At 44.0% G+C, this 25,302-nt stretch overlaps 3 protein-coding genes across 3 annotated transcripts; all 3 read left to right on the top strand.

The window, feature by feature from the left end:
• On the top strand, window positions 1-5,526 carry THUMPD3 (THUMP domain 3 tRNA guanosine methyltransferase). The gene is made up of 9 exons (XM_027467676.3): window positions 1-261; window positions 371-448; window positions 909-1,427; window positions 2,469-2,599; window positions 3,004-3,073; window positions 3,453-3,568; window positions 3,740-3,850; window positions 4,098-4,221; window positions 4,505-5,526. The coding sequence occupies exons 1-9, from the start codon at window positions 40-42 to the stop codon at window positions 4,634-4,636; spliced, it is 1,503 nt and encodes a 500-aa protein (XP_027323477.3). The 5' UTR covers window positions 1-39; the 3' UTR covers window positions 4,637-5,526.
• Window positions 5,527-5,921: 395 nt separating this feature from the next.
• On the top strand, window positions 5,922-8,300 carry VHL (von Hippel-Lindau tumor suppressor). The gene is made up of 3 exons (XM_027467845.3): window positions 5,922-6,174; window positions 6,263-6,373; window positions 6,687-8,300. Exons 1-3 carry the CDS (start codon window positions 5,937-5,939, stop codon window positions 6,869-6,871), a joined length of 534 nt encoding a protein of 177 aa, XP_027323646.3. The 5' UTR covers window positions 5,922-5,936; the 3' UTR covers window positions 6,872-8,300.
• A 1,414-nt stretch (window positions 8,301-9,714) lies between these two features.
• Window positions 9,715-25,043, top strand: IRAK2 (interleukin 1 receptor associated kinase 2). The gene is made up of 13 exons (XM_027467409.3): window positions 9,715-10,003; window positions 10,393-10,572; window positions 16,240-16,410; window positions 17,110-17,216; window positions 18,642-18,836; window positions 19,243-19,307; window positions 19,751-19,865; window positions 20,585-20,694; window positions 21,050-21,245; window positions 21,767-21,829; window positions 22,292-22,492; window positions 22,660-23,176; window positions 23,546-25,043. Exons 1-13 carry the CDS (start codon window positions 9,847-9,849, stop codon window positions 23,662-23,664), a joined length of 2,196 nt encoding a protein of 731 aa, XP_027323210.1. The 5' UTR covers window positions 9,715-9,846; the 3' UTR covers window positions 23,665-25,043.
• Window positions 25,044-25,302: the final 259 nt, after the last annotated feature.

Genomic DNA, 25,302 nt, shown 5'->3' with positions numbered 1-25,302 from the left:
GCGAACGGCCCCGCGGGGCAGCGCGTGCCGGCGGCGGGCATGGCGGAGGCGGAGGCGGGTCCGGGTCCGGGCCCGGTTGAGGAGGGCCCGGCCGGGGAGGCCCCGTCCGAGGAGGCCGCGGCCGTCATCGGCGCCACCGTGCCCACCGGGTTCGAGGCCACGGCGGCGGCGGAGGTGCAGGAGAAGCTGGGCTCGGCCTCGCGGGTCAGCAGGGACCGCGGCAAGATCTACTTCTCCGTGCCGGCCCGCTGCCTGCCGCAGGTGCGTGCGCCCCGCACGGCTCCAGCTGCCCCCGCCCCGGAGCCCTGCTGAGAGCCCGGGGCGCGGCGGGGCGGCCTCACACCCCAGCCCGGCCTCTCCTCCCTTCCAGGTGCACCGCCTGCGCTCGGTGGACAACCTGTTCGTCGTGGTGCAGGAGTTCAGAGATTACCAGTTCAAGGAAACCAAGGTGGGCTCCTGCCTCAAGCACTCAGGGGGCGCGGGGGCAGTGCGTTGGTCTGCTTCCAGACAGCTTTGTGTCTGGGGAACGGGGGCTTTTCGTTGTTGGCTTTAAAGGCCGAGCGCAGGCAGCTCACCTAGCGGCACTTCTTCAGGGGTGAGCTGCAAGGGAGCACCTGGGAAGAGAGCAGCTGCGGTGCTGTCGTGCTTAGAGGATGATAAACGATCACCTGGATTTCCTAATTCCGTGTTAACTGCTTGTGTTACAAGATAAATGGCAAAATGCTATGGGTCCTTTGACTTCAAATACAACCCGGTTCAGTTGTGGCAAAAATAGCACAAAAAGCTGCAAGCTTTGCTTAAATGTGCAACAGGTTAAGTGTTTAAGAGACCAATTTGAGTGAGTTAGAAAAAGGATGTTTTTATGGGAGGGAATGTCTTCGTGGTACAACTTCTTTTGTCTTTTAAAGGAAGAAGCTTTAAAGGATTTGGAAGATTTGGTTAAGAAACTGCCTTGGACTGATCCTTTGAAAGTGTGGGAGCTGAACAACAGCTTAAAAAAGAAAAAGACAAAACGCAAAAAGCATAATCAGCAGAGTTCTGCAAGCAAAGAAAAGGTGAAGGATGATGGAGAAGAGGAAGGAACAGATCAAAAAGACGCGAGTGAGCAAGAGGACTGTGCCCAAGCCGCAGAACCAGCTGGTGATCAGGGGCCAGAGGAGACAGGAGGAGCAGAATCACAGAACGGGGATGATGACAACGAGCAGTCAGAGGCTAAAGATGAACCATGTGATGGTTCTGGGGCTGAGACCAAGGCTGGTGATGGCAAGGAAGGCGAAGGAGATGCCAAGGTGTTGAAGTTCCGCGTTACCTGCAACAGAGCGGGCGACAAGCACAGCTTTACATCTAACGAGGCTGCAAGAGACTTCGGCGGAGCTGTGCAGGAGCACTTCCAGTGGAAAGCTGACATGACCAACTTCGATGTAGAGGTATTGTCCAGTGCCTTGGAAATAGCTACACTTCTATTTTACAGATTCCTTCTGAATTCTCATTTTTAGAGAATTGGCCTCCTCAGAAGTATGAATTTCACTGACACTGTGCACGTCCTCACAGCCCACCGCCTGCTACTGCTTTGGTTATCCACAGTAACGATCTCTTCTGTGTCCCTGCTTGGGCACCTCTCCTCCTCAGCTTCCCCTTTGCTTTGCAAACACTTCACTCATCCTCAAGTTAGCTGATGAACATGGCTAAACCCAAAGCAGTTGAGTTGGTGTTCAAATGCTTTCTCCTCTCCCTCATCTACACCAAAAGCTCTAACACAGAGTTTTGCCTCCTCCTACAGAGTTAGTGCCTGTTCATGTTAAATATAGTGTAGGCAGCGTTCTGCTTTACTTTCACCTGCATAAAACGTTTGCTTAATCCGCTGGTTTATATCTGTATCAGCTAACAGAAGGTATCCCATCTACAAGCTGTAGTTTTGTGGTTGAAGGAGGTTACTACATCAGTTGTCCCGTGTTTCTCTCCCTTTATAGGGAAAGCAGAGATTTGGAAAGGATGTCCAGCAGATGTGGTCCACCAGTGTTCTGAGAGGCAGAAAAAATAAAAGCTTGTTGTGCAAGTCTTCCTGAGGGCTGGCCCCCTTTCCTGTAATAGTTTTCACCTTCCAAATTCATATCGTAGATTGGACCAGGAGTGTGATTTTTTTTTTTTTAATTGCTGCCTTCCAAATGCTGCCTTGTGACTTGCAGGACTTACCTTACTTGCCCCCCATACTTAGAAAACATTTTTTTAAAACATCAACATAATGTTTACAGTGCTTTTTGAAGTCTTGTGTGAATGAGAAAAGCTACGCTATGCTCAGTGGTGTGCTTTGTCCTCATTACAAGTAGTGGATTGGTTTTCTTTCGAGAGTGCTGTTATGTGTGTATTGCCCAGCTTTATACAAATCATGGGTGCCACTTTAAACAGTCACCAGGTGTGCTATGGGAAGCTTCTGTTACTTCTGATATTTAGTTCAAGTTTTTCTTTAGGTTCTCCTGAATATTCACAATAATGAAGTAGTTGTGGGCATTGCATTAACTGAAGAGAGTCTTCACAGAAGAAATATTACACATTTTGGACCCACAACTCTTCGTTCAACTCTGGCTTATGGCATGCTTAGGTTAGTGTAATTACGTAGTCTTACATTAGTCTCAGTTAATTAAGTCATTCTGTATCAGAAGTTAGATACCTTGTTCCTCCCCACTGCTTCCTCAAATGTAATTTCTGTTAATTCTTATTTTAAAATAATAAATAAATTAGAAGTCCAGAAACACTGGTTGTTTTTCAGCTTAGAAAAGTAAATGTTTGCTGTGATCTATTAGACAGTTTTAGTAAATACAGATCACAGCATTCTCAAAAGTATTTCACTGTATAATGCTAATTATCAAATGGAAATAATAATCAGAAAATGTTTTGTTAGAAGGGCAGAACTGGAGTGATTAAAAGAGTTTAGGTTTTCTTCAGTCTAAAATAATCCTATTTTTAAGACTTCTCTCAAAGTACCTTTTTTTTCCTGCTCTTCAGACTCTGTGATCCACAGCCAACGGATATCATCGTTGATCCCATGTGCGGTACGGGTGCGATACCAATCGAGGTGATTCTTCCTTTATTTTTTAACATAGTAAAACTCGAGACACTATCTGCGACTGAATAATGTGTGTAAGTTTTATAGGCAATAACTGAATAGCCAACTACAAAAGCATCTCAGCAACTTTTCAGCTACAAATACGCTTTTTGTAAATGTTTTCATTTTCCTTCCCAAAGCTATAGCAGGAAGAAACTAAATCCAAAAGTGTTTTGAGCTTTTAAGGTGTGTGATACCTAGAACAAATATCTGTTACAGTATCTTAAAATCATTGACATTTTCAAACTGCTTGGTCATATTCTGCAATAGTTTAGTTTTATACATGTATTTTAAAAGGGAGCTGTGCTGATGCTCTCTGATGTTGCTCTTTATCGATATTTTCCTCCAGGGAGCTATGGAGTGGCCTAGTTGCTACCACATTGCTGGTGATAACAACCCACAAGCTGTAAAGAGAGCAGCAAACAACATCTGCTCTTTACTAAAGAAAAACGAAAATAAGGAAAGGTGAGAAGAGCACAAGTGATTTTCTTTTCCTGTATTGTTCGTGAGTAAATCCATTTTGCATTGATTTCCTTGACCATATTTTTGCATTTATTCTTTAGCTAGTATTACAGACGTCACTTTAAAAATGTTCTCAGTAAACCATGTCTGAGATGAATGTCTTTGCACTTGCAGCAGTACTTCCTTGGGCATACCCTTAGACATCATTCAGTGGGATATTTGCAATCTCCCTTTGCGGACTGGTTCTGTGGATGTTATCGTGACAGACATGCCTTTTGGAAAGAGGTGAGGTGTCGTGGCTGAACTCGCTGTGTGTAACTGTCACGCTGGCATGTGTTTGTGTGTCCAGAGTTAGGGTTCTCTCTAGTTACTGAACTGGACCTAATTAAGAAGTATTGATTTACTCTAAATTAAAAGGGCAGGTTAGAATCAATGTAAATGTGGTCAGAAATGAACTAATGTGTGTCTGAAGGACCAGCTGCGGTTAACGATTTTTCAGCAATCACAAGGGAGACCCTGCTCTATATTACAGGATAGGGTCAAAGAAGAAGAACTGGGATCTCTATCCAGCCTGCCTCATGGAGATGGGCCGCATCTGCACGCCAGGGACAGGGAGAGCTGCTCTGCTTACGCAGGACAAGAAATGCTTTGCCAAGGTATGTTCTCTGTGACAAACCTTACCAGTAAATCAAACCTACTTGCACAAGATCGCCTATTGAGGAAAAAAAAAAGTAAGCTTACTTCACTATGGAAGGTAATCCGCTTTTAGAGAGATAACTAGGAGCATTTCAACACAGTTTTAGACCTGAAGAATTTGACTTTATCCCAAATCACATCTGAAGACAATCAAAAACAATGTCTAAACCAAATTTATCCTTACTCTCTTGTCTTGAAGAAGCCACCACTGTTCTCTTTTTGTTTTTTTTTTTTTGATTGTAGGCCTTGTCAAGAATGGGACACATCTGGCGCAAAAATCAAACTGTGTGGGTGAATGTAGGGGGGCTTCACGCTGCAGTGTATCTTCTGAAGCGCACCTGGGAAAGGGCAGAAGAAAAAAGATCATTCTGGTAACCCGTGTGGAAGAAGGCAGCAGACACCTGCAGAACATCCTGAATAGCAGTTCAGTAAAGGAGACACCTGAGACTATGGCTGTCTGTCAAATCCTAAGACAAAAACAACATACGCGGAAATTGTGTAACATGAACATTGAACCAGGGATCAACTTGAGAACTGCCAGTTGTACTGTGTGTTCTGAAACCACTTTTAAATCATCTCTTTCCACCCTGCCACCCAAAAATGAAATTCAGTAGTGGTATATTAATAGGGCTTTCCTTTGCCTGAGTCTTCTCTACTGTGTCTGTTGTGTTTTTTACATTAAACATTTATTTTCTTTGCTTACAGTAGAAAATATGTTGAGATATCCTTGAAGGTAACGGCTCATTTTTCTTCCTCAAACTGTAGAAATCATACATGTGTCTTAAAGTGACCAACAGCACTACTGAGCCTGTTACCTTGAAGGGCTTAGAGGTAGCATCGCTTTATTGTAGGATGTTTCCAATTCAACGTTTTTTAATTTATACTATTGCCCAAATGTAAACTAAGATGATTTTTTTATATTCTGGTAAGAAAATACTAATTACTAAACAGTATGCTGCTGCTGCTGTTTGTGTTCATACTGGTTACTTCAACCTAGTGCTAGTTATTGGTGTCTGATTCCTATTTTCATGTACCACTGCTGTGGGTGAGGGAGGTACCACATGCAGCCTCAGCAAACTGTAGTCACTGTTTGAGAACAGAGATACTTTTAGGAGTTACATTTAAAAGTTTGTGTTTTCAATGTCTACTGTAGACACAGCGAGGTGGCAGTATGTATAAATTTATTAGGGGACTTAAACTGCTGTAGACATGCCACCGCATTTACAAAAGTACATTATCCGTTCAATAAACTCAAGTTGCAGATACCGCTTCTTCTCTGCTGGTACTGTGATTTCTCAGGCTTTTATCTGTGCTCATCAGAGGCTGACACCTCTGGTTACCAGTTTGTTTTCTTTAAGGTGCATTCATCGCTAACGATATGGGTGTAGAGGCAGGTTAAGGCTCGAGAAGTTTGGCACAGGACCAAGTCTGCCTTGTGTTCTTCTGCTCTGTGCCCCGTGAGGGGCGGTGCATCCTTCCCGCACTGCACGCTGCCCTGGTGGCGGCAGGGCCTGTTCAATCCCTGCGCTGCGGGCAGCCCCCCCCGGGCTGTGTTTGTTGTTCCTGCCGGGCCGCGCCCCGCCCGCCCCCGGCCCCGCCGCCGCCCCGCGCCTGCGCCTCCCGCCCGCTGCTGGCGCCGCGCATGCGCGTGGCGGGGCCGCGGCGGGGCGGGGCGATGCCGGGCGCGGTGGCGGTGCCGGGGACGGGGCCGGGGCCGGGGCCGGGGGCGGGGGGGGTGCCCGGGGGGGTGCCGGGGGGGCTGCGCTCCGCCAACACGCGCGAGCTGTCCGAGGTGGTCTTCAACAACCGCAGCCCCCGCTGCGTGCTGCCCGTCTGGGTGGACTTCGAGGGCAGGCCGCGCTCCTACCCCGTGCTGCGGCCGCGCACCGGGCGGGTGATGCACAGCTACCGCGGTGTGTGGGGGACGGGGGGACGGGGGGGGGGGCCAGGGGGGGCCGCTGAGCGCCGCTGAGCGCTGTCCCGTCCCGTCCCGTCCCGCAGGGCACCTCTGGCTGTTCCGGGACGCGGGGACCAACGACGGGCTGCTCGTCAACCAGCAGGAGCTCTTCGTGGCCGCGCCCGACGTCAGCAAGGCCGACATCACCCTGCCAGGTGCGGTGGGGGGGGTCCGGGCTGCTGGGGGACGGGACGGAGCGGGAGGCTTCCCGGGGAGCGCTGCAGCACGGCTCTGCTCCGAACAGAGCTGCTGGCAGACCCTGCTTTTAAACATCGCTCACAAAATGCCCCGCGATGGCAAACAGCAAACCCCTTCCCCTCCCGTACTGCTGCATAAAACGACCCCGTTCTGCTTCCTGCGTTCACACGCTTGTAAGAGCAACGTCTGTCTGTAGCGGCTGTTTGGGGCAGCTACCGAGGCCTAGTGACAGGGCTCTGTTTGTTTCTGTTCTGTCTGCTCTTACCTCAGTGTTCACCCTGAAGGAGAGATGTCTCCAGGTGGTTCGCAGCCTGGTCAAGCCGGTGGACTACAGGAAGCTGGACATCGTTCGGTCGCTGTATGAGGATCTGGAAGATCACCCAGACATCAAGAAGGATCTTCAGCGGCTGTCTCTGGAGAGAAGCGAAACGTTAAGGAATGAAATTCTAGAATAAAGTGGACGTTATTCACTCTAGACCATTTAAACAGCAAACCACTGAGTTAAAGCAGGAGTCGTCACCGTGAAACATGCCAGGAGCAAACGTCCGTATTTTAAGTTCTGAAACAAACTCAGACAAATTGTAGAAAACTCACTGTGATGGTAAGTCAGATTCAAAAGACTAAACAGGATGTAAAAGTATGCCGGGTTCGTGAGGGTTCAGTTCTGCTCTTAGTTGAGCGTATTGCAGACCCAGGACTCGAGAGGCCTTGCGTGCACAAAGCTCAGAGATGTTTGCTTTGGACTATTTCAGAACATTCCATAGTGGCATGAGATCAGGCCGCCTGTTCGGAGAATACGCCTGCAGCTCACCTTTCTCTGTATTAGAAAGGAAGTTGCATCAAGGATTAGTTTAATTCGGACTCTAAAAAGTGGCACACCAACACCAGTTTTGCTTGAACACTTTGGTTTTGGTGGAATTTCTCTCTCTTGCACTTACGTTAAGTTTGCCTTTGAATCACGGAGCGTGGGGTGTGTGTATGTGAGAGCTTCCACCATCACCTTCTGAGGGCCTGACCGAAACTTCAGTGTTGGTGGAAAGATGACGTGTAAACTCCTGGGTTTTACTCTCTGCCTCTTACCTTTGTAAAGGTTTCCATAAAACCCTGTTGTGTCAACTGCTGCCGACAATTTTTTACACACGAAATGCCTTGAATGCCTTATTTGTCCTTCAGTATTGAATTCTTGCCTAGTTTATCTCTCTAGGTGATCCAACCTTCTCAGCCACAGACTGGATCTTAGTTTTGGGACCCCTTTTTCTTCTGCACCACCATACCTGCACCCACAGCTTCCCATAGGTGTATCAGGTAGCGGTCACAGCAGGTAGATGCTTTGAGCCCTGCGTTTCCCCATGGCAGGGCAGTTTGTGTCACAGCGAGAGGCCTCCCTGGGGAGCACGGGCTGTTCGGGTTGCTCGTGCCTCCCACGGAGCGGCTGGTAGGCTGCAGCAGCTCACACAGGCCTACTGCTAGTTCCTCTCAAACAGATCTGTGCTTTTATTGCAGCCTGGATGAGTAGTTAAAAAATCCTTTGCCTATATTCTGTTGCCCCACACCTCGATTTTAATGTGCGTTTGTGCAAGTACGTGCACGTGATTCAAAGCAGCATCGGTTTTAGCAGATATACAAGCTGCCCACCAAGCAGCAGGTGCGGGTGCTGCTCAGCGCAGCAGACTGATGAGATTCTAGCAGGCCGTTTCTGTGGCATAAGCTGCTTCTTAGTTACATATTCTAAAAATACAGCTGTGAAACTGACTGAGAATATCAGTGTATTATGTAAGTATGAAAAGTCTCCCCTTCTTGTAGACTTGTTTTTTCTTACTTAAGTGTATAAACTGATCTTTGTTTGTCATAAAAAATAAATGTACATTTATGTTTTGACTCTAATTCTGTCAGATAATTTCACAGTGCTTGTGACTACATACTCGTGTTCCTGAAATACTCCCAAAAGTCATCGTGGTTGATCAGTAAGAGATTTTCCTGTTGACAAACTAGGAAATACTTTTTTTTTTTTCCAGCCTAGTCTAAAGCAGGTGCATAAATGCTGTATTGAGAATTTGGGGTCATTAAAGAGCTCTTATTGAAAAAGTCCATTAAAAACAGTAAGCATGTTATAGACAAACTGGAGAAATGCTCACTGTATGCAAGGAAGTGTTTTTCTTCTGTTTTGGAGTCCTGTAGGACAGAATAAAGAAGACCAGAGGAGACCCCTGCTGGCTACAACCCGTGGGTGGGCACACGAGCGGAGCCTCCCAGAGTAACTCAGCTAGAGTAGCAATGAGTGAAAGTTGCATTTACTTCTCATAATGACATGAGAAACTCGGGTGGTTTTTGTTCCGATTCACAGCATTGTTTCACTTGAGTCACCAGAGCAGCAGCAATCTGGGGGAAGTGAGGATCAGAACTGAAAGTTCCAGCTCAAGGCAAGTGCCAAATGCAGTGCAGTGGGAAAACGATACTGCAGGTGCTGCAGGAAGCACGGGTCACAGGTGAAGGTGGAAAATGCTGGAGAAATAACAAAGTAATCTGACGCTTGTTTAGTGTTCAAGAGTTCAGGGAGAGCACACAGCAGTACGGACAGGCTTGCTGTTTGGGAGGGAAGGCTACAAAATGGGAGTAGGTCATGCTTGTCTCAGTGGATAATAGTTGTGCTTGTCTCAGTTTGAGAAGATAATTTTCAGTTCCCTTGTGAAACGTTTTGCTGCAAGTGATGATTAGAGCCAAAAAGAAGCCATAAACACTGTTAAATGAGTTTTAAACAAAAGTACGCAAATCTTATACCTTTTTTTCCACCCTCGTTTCCCAACGTGACAAGGCAGAAGATTTCAGTTTTTTTCCTTTTTCCCCCCGGTACCCGGGGGCCAGAAGCAGCAGTGCTGTCACCTCCTGCTGGTGCCCGGCTCCCTGCAGCACGGCTTGCCCCGGCCCACGCCTCAGCAGGGACCCTGCTGCGGGGACCGGCTGTGGGAGGGAGAGGGGCAGGCAGCGGTGGGATGCTAGTGCTGCCGAAGCGGGTCGGTAACAAGGTATTACCTTCACGTTGTGGTATTGTCAATGACAGCACACCTGGGGTGTGTGTTTGCCTGGCGGGGCTGTCCCTGCCTTCGTGCCTCACTGCTCGCCTTTCCCGGTAAGCAGCCCCCAGCCTGGCGCTCCCCCGGCCCTCGTAACCCCGGCACCGGGGCTGCAGCCGCTGAGGGGACACAATAATAAATAAATAAATAGGCAAATAAATAAATAAATAAATAACGAAAGTAGGTCGATAGGAGCGCGGAAAAGCCGCCCCTCCCCGTGCGGCTCCTCCCGGCACGTCAGCAGCGGGGGCGGGCGGCCGCGGGAGGAAGCGCCCAGAAAAGCCGCCCCCGGCCGCTCCCGGTCCCCCCCCGGCTGCTCCCGGTCCCCTCCCGGTGTCCCCGGTCCCCCCCGGCCGCCGATGGCGGAGTGCGGCGCGAGGGGCCCTCAGGCCATGTCCCCGCGGCGGGCGGCCCGGGCCCCGCCGTCGCCCTACGTGCACAGCATGCCCGCGTGGGTGCTGGAGGACTTCTGCCACAAGATGGACTGCCTGGGCGACCACGACTGGATGCGCTTCGGTGAGCGCCGCCGCCCGCGGAGCCGGAGCCGGAGCCGGCCCCGGGCCCGCCCGGCCGGGGTCCCCTCAGCGCCCGGGGCCGCGCGGGGCGGGGGGAGCCGGGACCCGGAGCCGGCCGGGGGGAGGCCGCGGGGGGAGGCCGGGGGGCCGGGGGGGGGCCGGGGCTCCGCCGCTGCCGGTGTTTTTTTTTCCGGTACCACTCAAAGGAATGAAGGCAGCATCTCCCTCCCAGGGAGGGGGTCGCCCTCAGCCCCATAGCTACCTGCCGGCCATGCTTTTAAAAGTGCGAAATTGGGAAAAAAAAACCGTATGTGTGTATCGCGCCTCGCCGCTCTGTCTGCACTTGGTGTTTTCTCCCCGTTCTGAAGCAAACACCTCCCCTCCCGCCAGCTTCCTACGTGATCACCGACCAGACGGAGCTACGGAAGATCAAGTGCATGGAGAAGACGGGGATCAGCATCACCCGCGAGCTGATGTGGTGGTGGGGCGTGCGGCTGGCCACGGTGCAGCAGCTGCTGGACCTGCTGCAGGGCCTGCAGCTCTACCGGGCGGCGCAGGTCATCCTGGACTGTGAGTAGGGCCCCGCGCGTTGTGCCACCGCGCACAGACACAGCCCAGTGCCCACCTCTCGCTAGCTGAAGAAGCTTTTGCTGGAAGCCTCATACTCAGATTCTAAAGTTTCTGTGCTGATTCTTAATTTCTACTCTTGCAAATAAAACTTGAGGTGGGCGAGCAAGAGATGACACAGAGGAGGAATCGCTGGTTCCCCTAGCTCATCATCCCGCCTTTGAAGCATCCCTCTTGGATGCTTCAAGAGTTGCGAGAGGGAGCCTGGCTGTGCCCTGAATGAAGGGCAGCTCTTTAATGCATCAGACAGGGCTTTACAACAGAGCTTAATTATGAATGTGTTAATTTTTCATACGTTCTTGTTTCCCAGTGAAATTTAGTCATTATACGCAATCAACAAAGTCAGGGTAGAAAAATGTATCATCAGCCTGCTTTCCTGCATGAGAAGAATAGTTACAAAAAGGCTTATCGATCAGCTAATTTGCTATTCTTCTCACCTCTCCCCAGCTTGCTGTATTTCAGACTTACCTTTCCTGAAGTAGGATGATCAGAGTTTGAACACAGAATGCCTAATTAGGGTAAACCATTGCTATGTAGAAATCAAGGCGCTTTTAAATATATTCTCCCTTTCCATTTTTCTCCATTGAGAGTTATGTTTAAATTGCAGCTATCCTTGTGCATAAACCAAATTGTACCGTAATTCAGTTCTGCCACGAAGTCTGTTAGACCCTGGGTGACACACTCAGCCTTCCTGTGCTGAGCAGACCGTGCTCCCCACTTCATGCACATTCCTACTCCAGATCCACCTTCTTGGGAATCAGATGTTTGTGTGGGTTTCGCCTGTGCTCCAGAGAGAATTATTAGGAAGAAAAATAAGATTTTTTGTTAGGTGGCCAAAAATGCTTAGAGAGATGCTGTGGGAAAAGGACAAAGCTTGTGAGTGCGGGCACTTCACCTGAACAAGACAGAAGACGTGTGGAGCACTGCCTGCTTCTGGCCTTGTGTGACAGGGAGGCTGCCAGCTCCTGGCTGCAGGGGTTGCATCACCGGCAGCTGTTTCGCAATAGCAGCCTGCTCCCCAGGGCAGGGCCACCAACAGTCAGCGCCACAGCTGGCACTGGCTGCACAGCAGCTAGAGGCATTTCTCATGGAAATTCCGGTAATGTGTTGTGGTTTTCTTGCCTCAGCATTTCTTTATATATCATTGCTGGTTTTCTGTAGGCTTCTGGCATTAGCGTGACTTCTAACCTTCAGTTTGGGACAGCAAGAATTAACTTTAACAAGGGTATTCTAAATTTCTGTTTCTTGAAGAGGAGTGTTAAATACTACAGCACAAGCGTGCTTCAAGTAAATTCTCTGTATAAATCAAAGAGCTACCACGGTGATGCTTGGTTATTAGAGCTGAGTCTGGTGTCATACCTGTCAGCCTTTTGATTCAGCAGACCCACCTCTGACTGAATTCAGTCACATCATTCAGTTCAGGAGACGGGAACAGTTCCTCCTTGCTCTTCTGCAGAGCAACCCAGAGCTACAGGAAAGTGAATTTTCATCTGCTTTAATTAGTATGTCAGTAATCCAACTGTTAATTTAGTCACAGTGACTGTGACTTTGAGGGTCCAGTCTGAATGGACAGGACTGTAAACATATTTTTCATCTGTTTTTTATTTTTATCTATTTACACCGAATAAATTTGATCTAGATATCACCAAAGCAGTAAGCCTGGCTCCCACCATTTCTGTGGGTGCTCTGGAGTAGCCAGTGTCCTCTGTGATGTGGTAACTTCTTTTGCTCTGTGCCTGTCGAGTGTTTCATGCAGTCAGTTCCTAGTCTAGAAAGAGAGTTTCCGGGGGCTCTTACATAATGCGGCGTAACCAACCACACTTCAGATGCTCATCAGTTACAGCCCTCAGCCTCCTGCCCTGCAGAGCACGTTCTGGGGCTCACCTGTGTTTACAGCTGGCTTATTTCAGTGTGTTCCTCAGCAGAGTCCATTGATACTTCTGTAATCCCACTTTGTGTGTCGTGGCTAAATTAAAAAAAAAAGTGTGTATTCACCTCCTGAGAAACATAAAACAGTCAGCAGTTTTTAAGTTTCAGTTTTTATCACTAGATTATAGCAGTAACAACTCTCACGATAGAAATTATGTCATGGGAAGTCTGCTTTTGCTCAGTTAGGTATGATGCTACACTTTCCCACGTGGGTTAATTTTGCCCATTGGGGGAAAAACAAAGAACAAGATGCTGGTTTTACCCAAGGTACAGTGGGTTTTCTCTTCTTTTACAGACCTTTAAAGTAAGACCCCATGAGCAGGTTTCAGACTGAGATTAGTTCAGCACATTGCCCACTGCTTACACAAGAACCAAGTAAGATTTTCTCTGTAGTTATGTAAAGTGCAAAGAATCAGGCTCCCAAGCCAGGAGCAGCTTCCAGTAACACCACCTTTAAAGATACGGATACAGTGCAAACAGAAGTAATCGTTGTAACTGCAGAGAAACGTTCATCATCCTTCTGTTTGTCTGACTGGCTTTTCTTTTAAGTGCTATGTAAATACCACAGTGGCTTGCACAATATGCACCTGACCTCAGCACCTGGTAGAGGAAGGGTTTATCTGCTTTCTCCTGTGCTGCTGTGATTTACTTCTAATTTGTCTGTCCATCCATCTCCCACCCTATCCCTCTCTCCCCACTTTTAAGCTTTCTTAAAAATATTTCTGAGACTTTTTGGACTTCACTTTACACAGGCAGCAAAAACGGAGGGGTTTCTCCCTGTTAAAAGTAAAACCCGATCAACTTCCTCCAGGCTGGAGGAGTACACGTTGTGACTTCTCCAGGAAAGCTTGCTTTCTAAAAACTGTAGTTGTCTGATGGAAATAATCAGGGGTCTTTATCATTATCTCTGTGGGCTAGCTAGGACTGCAGGAAAGCAAGTATTACGAAGTTATGGTAAGAAATGGACGTATCCAATCTCACTCATTAAGACACTGAGCTGATAAAACAGGCATCTGACATCCCTTCGCTTTTCTGATTCCTTCTGTGACAATGGATGAACTACAAAATTGGACTGTTCCAGCCAGGACACTGCAAGGAGCTAGAAAGGGCTTTGGTTTGCTCCTGAATTCCGTAGGGCAATATGAAGGTTACATAAAGAGGGTTAGGAAAGTGGAGGAGACGAATCTTCTGGACTGATCCATTTTTAGTTATGTTTCTGGATGATCAAGATTTGCTTTTGTCCAAAATCAGTTAAACTGCAATGCATTACAAAACTACAATGAAATTAACTTTTTTTGTTTTGTTTTTTTAACAATTCAGTGTTCTCTTACGTTGATGTCCATCGCAAAACTTCATATTACCCAGGCTTTCTGCCACTTAAATTAACTTGGTTGTTCTACCGTGTGGAAGTAGCTAGTGTTTCCTGGTTTTAACCTGATATTGACATTCTCCTGCACTGAGTCATACAGAAGCTCTCAGTACTGGCATCTTCTCAGGTTCAGCCAAATCTTTTGTCTTTACTCTTGACTTCTGCTTTTATGTCTGTATCTGAATATTCTTGCTCAGGCAGTGCCTCTCAAGCAGCGGTGATGCAGTACTCACTGCTTGTTCTTTTGGGCACTTCAGAAAACAAATTGGTCCCAACTCCAGCAGTTCTTATGTCACCGTAACTGTTCAGTCTGACTTGCAAGATTCAGACACGCCACCCAGGTAGAAGTTTTGCTGGCAGATTATTAGCAGAAGAGTTCTCCCTCCCTTCGACAATTTCTTGCACCGCTTCTGGATGTCCCACTTCTGGATGTCCATAATAATTTTTTCCTATCTTAGTTCTTTAGTTTCAGTGGCAACCTGTTTGATGTAAAGGAAGTTGCAAAATTCATGAAAAACCCTGAAAAATAGGTTCAAAGAGGGAAGTGATTTTTAATTGTAGAGACTTCTAGGTGAAAATACTGGGGGAAAAAAGCGATTTCAGAATACAGGGACTGCCAGTTTGAACTAAAGGCCTGTGGGCTGGTTGATATTAATAATTTCAAAAGCCCCCAGAGTCTGTGATCTCATAGCTTTCTGGCACAGGAACAGAGACCCATCACTGACTTTTCTCGAGCGTCAGTTTGGCTACCTCCTTTCATTCAAACCTCTGTTCATAGGTGACATGGAAGAACAACGATGCAAACTCCAGACAGAAGTTAAAGAAAAATGCTTGCCTGACAAAAACATGCCCACTTCTCCTGTAGTTGCTCTTCATACTCCACGACTGCTCAAACTTCAGCACACTGCAGCTGTCACGCCTCGCCTTTTCCTAAACTTCGCTTCTACTGAAACCTGTGTATGAGAAGCACAAATAGTAAATGAAACACTGCTTCCTTCCTTCTTGTTTCAGATATTCCTAATGCTTTGTTTGGACATTTAAAAAAAGAACAACAAGCTATTGCTTGATTTCAAATGCAAACAAAGACTGCGGTTTTTGCTTCCCATATATACTATGCTCAAGATAAAATGTTGATAGAACAGCATGACAAAAAAAAAAACAAAAAAACTTGTATTAATACTTGTGCTTATTCTCTCTCTTATCAAGAGAAAACATTAACTTTTCAAGTAAAAGATAAATGTATTGCTGATAAAAAAAAAAAAAAATCCAGGTAGAAATGAGTTTAGAATTATAACCAGGAAAATATGGTCATTAGGCAGTAGAAAGTTCTTGTATCACCTCTAGTGCGCACTCAGCATTCCCAAACTCCTTTTCCACTTTAGTTTTAAATGTCTTCCTGGGTAGGAATTCAGATCCTTCTTCAGGAGATTTTGACAGCTTTGTATATCAGAGCATCTTGAATTTTTTTTACTTTTATTTTGCTCTTGTTCTAACTGTAGCCTAATTTAATTTTAATAATTTCTCTTAGATGTGCATGTTCTTCAAGTACCTGTAAGATGAAAGCATCCTTGTATTTCTCTTAATGAGATTTCAAGGTTGCCTTTTTAGGCCTGATTCTGAGATTTGGCCAACCTTTATACAGCATAGGATCTTCTAGAGCTGTAGTGAGTCAATAATTTCGTGGTTAATTTTTCCTTATGTATCAACTAGTTTTGACCTTTGATTGTTTTTGTTGTCCCTCAGTTGTATACAGTTTGTTTCTTTCTGTTCATAAGTGAAAAACTGATTTATTTCTTTCCTGAAATAAATTCTGTGTAGGTGTTTTCTAAGAATGAGCTTGTTCATGACATTAAAACCACACAACTGAAAATAGTCCCAAAATGTTTAACTGACTAAAACCGATGCAATTTGTCAAAGTCTCAGTACCGTGACAATTAGCAAAGACCCAGATGTCTTCTTTAGGCTGTGGGATAGCTGTGGTCAGAGATCACTGGCTGAAGGGTGTTACGTGGAAAATGACAGAATAAATATGCTCTTGGTAATTCCTTATTCTAAGAGCTATTTTGCATATTCATCACTGATGTATATTTCAAGTTATCACTGGTTAATTTTTAGTAGGAGTAGTTAATGTCACGAATATGGTCTGAATTGAAATGCCAATACTATTGAAGCAATTTAACAATAAATGCAAGGTTTATAATGTTAATTGGAATTTATAAACCATTCTCCTAATGAGGATTATTTTCCGGTAACTGAGTAGAGACAGACTTTATTCTCCCTGCTACTCTTCACCTGTCTGTTCTCCTTTGCAGGGATATCACCCTCCGGTACTACCAACTCCGAGAAAGAAGAGCTGATAGAGCCACCTAAGCAGGAGAACATATCTTTAACTCCTACAGAAAGCAAAAATAAAGAGAGAGAAAATGAGATAAGCTTGTTGCCATCACCAGACTCTTCACAGCTGGGAATATCTCCAGCACGTGGTAAGTGAAGTAATAGACTGATTTGCTTTGACACTGGAATGACCATACACACAAGACTGCTTTCCTTTCGCTTTCAGTATAGTCCAGACGAATATATTGCTGATCAAAGTCGTCATGCTTTTGAATATTTGCCTTTTGCCTGCTGCTGCTGAGCTGTCTATTCCTAACTTTAGCACATGGCCTCCTGTTCTTCCTTCCTTTAGCTCTCCTGGCTTTGAGAGATGCTGGCTATATCTATTCTGTGGGATCTCAAGAGTGCATTTCCCAGGCACGTGTCTCGTCCCATCCTGACTCCATGCTCAGACTAGATCTATGCATACGCTTCGTGCCCTGTGCCCCTCTTGATGCAAAACAAATCTGGGCCAGAAGAGAGCCCTGCACGTGTCAACAGGCCGCCCTGCCTGGGAGAGGGAGCAGAACCACGCAATATGCTGACAAGAGCATCTACCTGGCAGTATAGACAACGGCTCTGGAAGCTCCACGTCCCTGAGCCAGGACTGGAGAGAGCTTCGTGGTCATCTCACAAAGAGGAACCAGGAAAATAGTTCCGTATATTCACACAAGATTTCAAGTTTCAACAGCTTGTCACAGATTATACCTGGTTATGAAATTCAACAAAATATCCCACACCCTCATAATTAGTCACAGGCTGCGGTATTACCCAAATGTGTATTTTCAATGCTGGTGATTCAATTTCAGATGCTGTTTCTGAAGGAGCCTTGTATTCACTTCCTTCTCCGCCACCTCCCCCAAGAGATCTTTTGAGATCCTTACAGTCAAATCCTCCCGTCTCATCAAGCGTGAAGGTAAATCCCTTCAATACACGTTGCTTACAATTATGCCAATTCCCTTTATGATGTTGTTTTTTTCAAGTCAAAGTTTATTCCTCAACTTGTATAAAATACAGATCTACTGAAAAAGTGGGTCCTTATTACAGCATGTTTAGACTGAATATAATACTAATGCTTCAGTTGGATTACTTACTGTTTACCTCACTTTATATTTTTATTTTTTGCCAGTGAGGGATTAAAATTAAGAGTACTGCATAGCTGAGCGTGGATAACGTGCCCACAAATAGCAATTCTGAAGGAATTTCCCATATAGATTTTATGGCAGACATAACATTTCTGGTGTGATCATAGGACAGTGCAGTATAAGCAACTGACTAGTCAGAAAGCCATACTTTTAGTTTAAGTTTATGCCTAAAATGCGGTTTCTGCTCAAAACTGGGCTAGTGTCAAATTTAGGTCGGGTTGTCCAGAGCCTTGTCCAGCTGAAAAATGAAAGAAGGATTCTACTGTTTCTCTGAGGTCCTGTTCCAGATTTCAGCATACAGCCTCCTGTTCTTTCTCCCTGCAGCTCTCATCTTTAAGGCAGTCTAGCTAGATCTGTCCCGTGAGCTCTCAGAGTGTTTCCCAGATCCATGTGCACACTTTGGCCCCATCCTGGCTCTGTGTTGGCTTCTTTTTTTGTGTCATTTTGTTTGACTTTTTTAAAAAATAAAAGAAACAAACAACAACAAAAAAAGATTCTGCTTTAAGACTTCTAACTTCCAAAATAACATGGTTTAAGAGTGAGTGCCAGACAGAGGAGAAAACTGCTACAAAGAACGCAGTAGTTTCAGTTCCTTGAGAAGGGAATTCAGGTCTCCAGACTTCAGAAAACAAGACATGAAGTCTGTGAAAGCTGTATGGTTATATGTAGGCTATAGTGGAGTTCTAGTAATAAATGGCGTCAGGACTGATCGTACTGGAAGCAACTGAGCATTTTGCAGCTGATGCCAGATGCTTCAGGTATAGTTGTGAACTTCCTACCAGAACAAAATGCATTACAGCGTGAGGGACCCTCCTTCCTGATCCAGTCATTTCTTTATATATGCGCAGCCAGAAAGATTAATGTTTTCTGCAGCTTAAACTGATGTCATTTCAGATAAACACGTGGACTTTTAAACAAAGCTAAATATGTGTTGTTTTTTTTTGGAAAGGTGGAAATGCAAACTGGTAACTGTTCTCAAGTCTCTTCTACTGTGCAAAATATTTCCATCAGCAAAACAAATCAACACAGATACTACGAAGGGAAACTATTGAGGGGTTGCACAGTGCCTTTCACGATTTCTTTCAACAATCACAGTGCTCACTTAGACCATGGAAAAGAAAATATGATGTGTGAACAAGAAGGAAAAAGCATACAAATTTTCATAATATGAACTTGTTTCTTCTTCAAATCTGTAGCCCTGCAGCTCTTCAAGTCCTCAGCAGGAGACGATGACTGATCTCCCCAGCGGGAGTCTGCTGTGGACCCAGAGGGAAGTTACTAATGCCACAAACGGTTTCAGTGACAAGAGTAGAATTTGTGAAGGTACTTTTGCAGATGTCTACAAAGGTCAGAGGCACAACATGGTATATGTCATCAAAAGACTGAAAGAGGCAAGTACTTCACTTTTTATTTTCTCCCTTTGAAGGAGATATCTTATGAGAAGTTCTTGAATATTAGCAGTTGTCTTAACATCGTATGGGCAGGGAACAAGAACTGCTATGCAAGAGAAGTAAAGGAGTAAACCTAGATGCAGCAAGCACGTGCAAGAGAGATTCTACTCACGTGGGTAGATCTCTTCACTTCATCTGCTGTAGCTACCTTCATCATTATTTAGATTAAAGGTGTCTTTACATCAGTTTTTGTGCTAATTTTCTATTATTGACTGTGACACAAAATTGTCATCAGTGTTCTACCTGTTTTCTAAAGTAGTTTGTCATGTAGAGATTAAAAGACCTGTATAAATGCAGCACCTTAATAATTACCATCAAGATTCTATTGCATGTTTCCATTTTTCAGATGGAATGCACAAGCCCAAATTCCACCCAAAGGTTCTTTCATACAGAAGTACAGATTTGCTTTCGGTGAGTGGTTGACTTTCACAGGCAGTCTGCATGTGGTGTGTTGCTGGGATGTTTGGCCTGACTTCATGCGTGTATCTCCCAGGCACTGCTGGCCTCTGCTGGGGACAGCGGAGTTCTGCACTGCCTTTGTGGGAGCCCTGGGGAAACGGCACGCCTGCCAGTGATGCTGCAGTTCCCTGCTGAGTAACCAGTCCCTTGCCAGTCCTTGAGACTGTGAGGGATGGTGTCTCCTGGTGCCCTCTGGTTGCTCAGAACAGAGCTGTGCTATCATCCTCTCCTCTGCTGCTGGGTTAGCCTTCTGCAAGGCCCACTCATGGCCATTCTGTGCTTCCAGCAGCAAGACAAAATGTAATTTTCAATGGCCTTGAATTCAGGAATTTATTGCAGCTCATGAATGTATTTTTTGTTGTTGTTTGCAAATCGTTGTTGGTCTGTGCCTGCAGGTGCTGTCACGTCAACATTTTGCAGCTGCTGGGTTTCTCAGTAGAATCTGATTTGCACTGTCTGATATATCCATACCTGCCTAATGGATCACTACAAAACCAGCTTCAGTGCCAAGTAAGCAATAACATGGGTCTGTTATCTGTCTGTTGTTACAAGTCCTGTCCTGTTACTGTATGAAAAGCAATTAAATCTCTTTCACTTCTAAGAACCAGCCAAAACGTACCCAGAGAAGTTGCCTGTGAGTATGAAAAGGCTCTTTTTTAGTTTTTCTACAGCATAGTAGATCAGGTCAATGGAAAGCTTCTGCTTTGCAGCCTTCAGATTTTTGAACTAATACCTAATCTGCCAAGTGTGCCTATCTACATTGTAATATCAGTATCGTCCTGTAGATTCCACTCTCATTTTCACTGACATAACGTTCTACAATGTTTTACAAGGCCTTAAGTTTGAGATGTTCATACATATTGAAAGCGCATTTGCAGAGATCATAAGACACAGAAACATCAGGAAAACAATCCACCAAAACCAGTACTGTGCCTCCATAGCGGGCAGTACTGGATGCATTTTGCAGAAGCATCATTGTTGCTGTATCTCTGTCTCATCATGTCACATGGCAGACAAAATGTGCAGCACAGTGTGAAAGAGTAGGTTCCTTCCTGGGCCTAGAATCACCAGTTTCTGCATTGGATGAAACTTCTAATGTAGGTCAGCAGCAGATCTGCTTATGATTGCAGTGGGACTAAAACAGTCTTTGGCTTGCAAAGCTACTACTGCTTTGTAGGTTGTCATTCTAAACAAAATAAAAATACTTTTTTTTTTTCCTCTCTTTGCAGGATGATTCTTCTCCCCTGACCTGGGAGATGCGAATTCGTATTTCCAGAGGACTCATCCGAGCCGTAGAGTATTTACACAATTTTGGAATTCTGCATGGCAACATCAAGAGGTGGGGGTTGACATACCAGCACATCCTTGTTCACCAGGATTTCTTTGACAATAGTGGCTGAAAGCTTATGTAATTTTGCAATCCATTTGCAATGCTCCCTCTTGTTCTGTAGGGTGTTTAATTTGTCTTATCTAAATGATGGAAGTCTATTCTTTTGAAATAATTTTCTGAGTGTTTTTTCTTCTCTTCTCCCTTTCTGCAGCCTTTATCCTTTCATTATTACACAGCAGGCCAAATGCTGGGAATTTTCCCCCTCAGGGCTTGCCTTAAATTTAAAAGTGTAAAATTGTAATTTCTGACATGAAGTTAACGCAATTACTTGACCAGTGTTGTTATTTGTTTGTCTTAATCACAGCTCAAATGTCTTGTTGGATGAAAACTATACACCAAAGCTTGGACATTCAGGTCTGCGATTGTATTCTGCTGATAAAAAATCAGAGTGTACTATGATGAAAACCAAAGTCCTACAAGCTTCTCTTACTTATCTGCCAGAAGATTTTATCAGGCACGGGCAGTTAACAGAAAAAGTTGACATATTTGCCTGTGGTGTGGTATGTTGCCTTTCATCATGTTCTGTTGTGTTTTTTTGATGTTTATAGACAGGAAAACAGATGTGTGAGCATGCTCCCCATATAGTTGGTTTTTCCTGCAACTTCCTATCATCGTTGCTAACTATATAATGTGTTGAAATTATGTTTTTAATTCTGTTCACATTCCAAATGTACTTGAGTATGTGGCAAAGTGAGGTGAATCTTTTGAACAACAAAATCGTTATAGGTTGCGAAAAAAAATTACGGCTGGTAGTTAAAAATAAATAAATAAATAAAGATTTTAGTTAAATTCTCAGAAGTCTTACAGATTTGCCACATCAGCTACTACCAACTGTTGGCTTTAGAGGTAGATCTAAACTGTCATAAATATTGCCCAAATCTGGCATTATTAAGCCATGTGAAGTGAGACCAGTAATTTCCAAGTGCTCTGGCAGTTCAGTATTTCTGTACTTACAGAACTCCCTTGTACAGACAGAATTTATTCTGAACAAATTGTTTTACCTGTCAAATATATTTTCTAGGTTTTAGCAGAGATACTGACAGGGATTAAGGCACTGGATGAAGGAAGACATCCTATTTACCTGGTAAGGCTAAGCAGACACTCCTGGTTTACCATCTTGTTACATGAGGGGAAAACAGTAGTATTCTTACTTAGAATTTCCAAAGAGTTTAGTAATGTTCAAACAATCTCAGAAAACAAAGGATCTTAGGTTTCTGATTTCTTTAACAAATATTTGAAAAAGTTGTCCAAAAATGCTGCTATATACAGTGCTGATTATTTTTCCTTCTTCTAGATTGGCATAAGCATAGAGCAGCTGGGTCTCTTTTAGTGAATTTGACATCAGACACATGCAAAGAAAACCATTGGCCTTTTCTCTCCCATGAAAACAAATATTCCTGTCACTTGCTTAAATGCAGACTAATAAAGCTTTTAGATCTGTAAACCAGCCATTAAGAAGCAATAATAACAAACAAAAGGGACAACTCATATTCCCCGTGATGCGGATATGTAATGTGTCAGTAACATGTCTCTTTCCTTTGAACAGAAAGATATGATTGCAGATGAAATTAAAACAGCAAAAGAAGCCTCATACCCAAAAGTCAAGAATTTTGAACAGCTAGCTGCCAAGGAAATATGCTGTAAATATCTAGACAGGAAAGCAGGAGACTTGCTGGAAGAGGTTGCTATTGATTTTGCCTCAGCCATCTGCCTTTGTCTGAGAAAGAAGAATTCCAACATAGCAGAGGTAATTATGTTTAAAACATGACACAGAGATTAATCTTCTTGACAGAAAGGTCTAAAGATACAACATTCATGCCCAAGCTATTTTTGAGATCCTTATTCAGATAAGAATCTGTGTAAGCAGGGGTACAGGGATTATTCTCCATTCGTAGATTTTGTTGTTAAAAACAGGTGCTTGAAATTATGGAAACGGCCGAAAATAAATTAAGTGAGCATTACATCTGTGGAGGCAGTACTTCTGGATTTTCCACGAACACTCCAGAAGAAACTGATGACGAGACAACTAATCTCAGCATGGACGTGCCTTCTGCGGGGCAGAATAAAGAGGACAGTGTGCAGCCAACAGTCCTGACAAGTGCCAGCCAGTGCACGCCTTCAGTAGGAGCTGTGTCACTTGACATTTACTGCGGACCAATGTCAAGGATCCCTTGTGAATCAGATGAATCAATGAATTTTATGTGGAATCCTAAAGACAAATCGACAGACGAGCTGTCTAACAACAGCTGTAACAATTCAGAAAATATCGCAACCTCTGATGCCAGGATAAAGGAGAAAAAAACTGCAAATGGACTCCGGGAAAGAAGCGTGGCATGCATCAGAAGTGATGACAACTTAGAAATAGCTTCTGCTGCACAGAGCACCTTTCAACAAAAAAATGCAGACCTTGAGCCTTCATGTTCTTCACAAGGTAAATCTAGCTAAATCTGAAGGGTGGGTGCAGAACATTCAAGCATACGATCCTCAAGCTGTTTTGTCAAAACTGACCATGCTCCTGTTGTGATAAGCCAAGTCTTTGTAAAAGTGCTCTGTAATATAGTAGCAGGAACAACTTACTCTCTCTTCTCCAGAATTGCTTTTCTTCCCATTTATAAAAACCTTTCAGTACTACTTTTGTTATAACCAACTACTTGATTATGATTTTACCCATAAATCTTCAAACTGTTCTCTGTTTCTCTATCATTGTTCTAAGCCAGATTTTTTTTTATTTAAAATTACTGTCTATTCCTTAGACTTAGATGCATTATTTTCTCAACATCTGGGCTGTTTTGTATTTCAGCAATAGCCAGAGAGACATCGTGGAAAATAAAGATAAATGACCAAAAAAAGAAGTTAATGGAAAATATCTTACTGTATGAAGAAGACAAATTAAACAGTTCTGAACTTTTCGAATCTTAAACTGGATGGATTTATTAGCAGTGACCAACTTTGAAGAAGAAACAAGGACTGCCTCTTCATTACAAAGATGGTAAAAGTATACCTTTCATGTAAGATTAAGTAGCACGTTTGGATCGGAAACATTAGTCCTCTCCAAAGGAAACAAAAGTGAACCCACCGAGAAGAATACAAAAATATCTTTTCTAAAGCAGATCTAAGCACAAAGCTACTCTGTAAACAGAAAAGCCTTCTTTCTTCTTGTTTGCATTACACAAAGATACGGCAAACACAATTGCCAACATAATTTAAGGTCCTTTTGCAGTGTATTTCAGAAAGCATCCACATATGTCTTATTAAAAAAATTGGAGCCCTCAAATTGACAGGGCAAGTATTGATCAGCAATCATTTCACAATACTCATTGTTATCCCATTTATACAGGGTTACAGAAATCTTTGAAGAGATTGAAAAAGCTTTCAGTTATCAAATGATCTACTTCATATAATTACAGTTCCACATACTGAAAAACACTGCATTATCAGAGAAGGGAATAGTTCTCAGATGTATTCTGTATGACCCAATCTCAATTTGAATTGCACTGGAAATAGTTATAAGTAAATAATTAAAGTTGTGTTAGTCTGCTCTATGGGCTGCTCTAATATATATATGTGACACCATTGGAAGTCTGAGTTTCACTGTCAGGAGATAGAAGACAGTGCTTAGTACTTCATAAGGGTATTTTTCAAAGTTACGTTACCTAAGCATTCTTTAAAACATTATTGAGGTTTCTTATTGTTTCACAATTGTGAAATTGTGAATCGGTGACTTGTGTATTTTGGATAAGGAACAAAATTTTAATTTAAAATATCTTTATTTTGTCATAGGTCAGTTGAAGTCTGATGTATTTATTTTGGCAATGGGTAAAACAACCAGTGAAAGATGAGCTAGTAAGGGGACCTATTCATGTACCCATACTCACTAAGTATTCTCAGAGAAGAATCATTTTGTGTCTCTTGGCTTACCCAGCTACTGCAGCCTTGAGGTCAAGCTCAGCGATCACTCTGAAAAGAGAAGGAAAAACAAAAAAACAGTCTTGTCTGCTGACATACTTACTATCAAGTAAAAATGCACTGAAGAGACTGTCACTTTAATGACTGTTCATTTGTATTACTGCTTGCATTTTTACTCTTTAGCAGTCTAGGAAAATACAGGTTTATGATTAGCAAAAAGAACTATCAGACCGTATAGCTCAGCATACTGACACACATCGCTGCTGCTGCCTCAGCACAGCCAATAAGGCCTGGGGTACAGAAATGTCTTAAAAACTTGTATCAGAATTCATGGAATATTTTCTTAAAAAGCAAAAAAAACAAAACAAAACAAACAAAAAAAAAAAACACAAGTGTTTTCTTATCTTTACATGAAGGTCTCTGAGTAAGGCTTCATTCTTTCTGTATTTGTACAGTACCTACTTTGCTGGAGGTACTACTATGATAAGAGTGTTTTAACTAACAATGAGTATTAGAATTGTCTACACGTTTATCAAGTGGATTTCTACACTAAAAACTACTACAATCTTTATATTTAAGTTTCACTGATGCTGTCTGTATATTTTCCAGTGCCAGTTGTTGGCTTTTATTTATTTTGCCATATAAAAGAGA

The sequence above is a fragment of the Anas platyrhynchos genome, chromosome 13, assembly GCF_047663525.1.
Source record: "Anas platyrhynchos isolate ZD024472 breed Pekin duck chromosome 13, IASCAAS_PekinDuck_T2T, whole genome shotgun sequence".
NCBI lineage: Eukaryota > Metazoa > Chordata > Aves > Anseriformes > Anatidae > Anas > Anas platyrhynchos.
The sequence above is the reverse complement of the archived record's forward strand: the minus strand, read 5'-3'. Positions and strand labels throughout refer to the sequence as shown.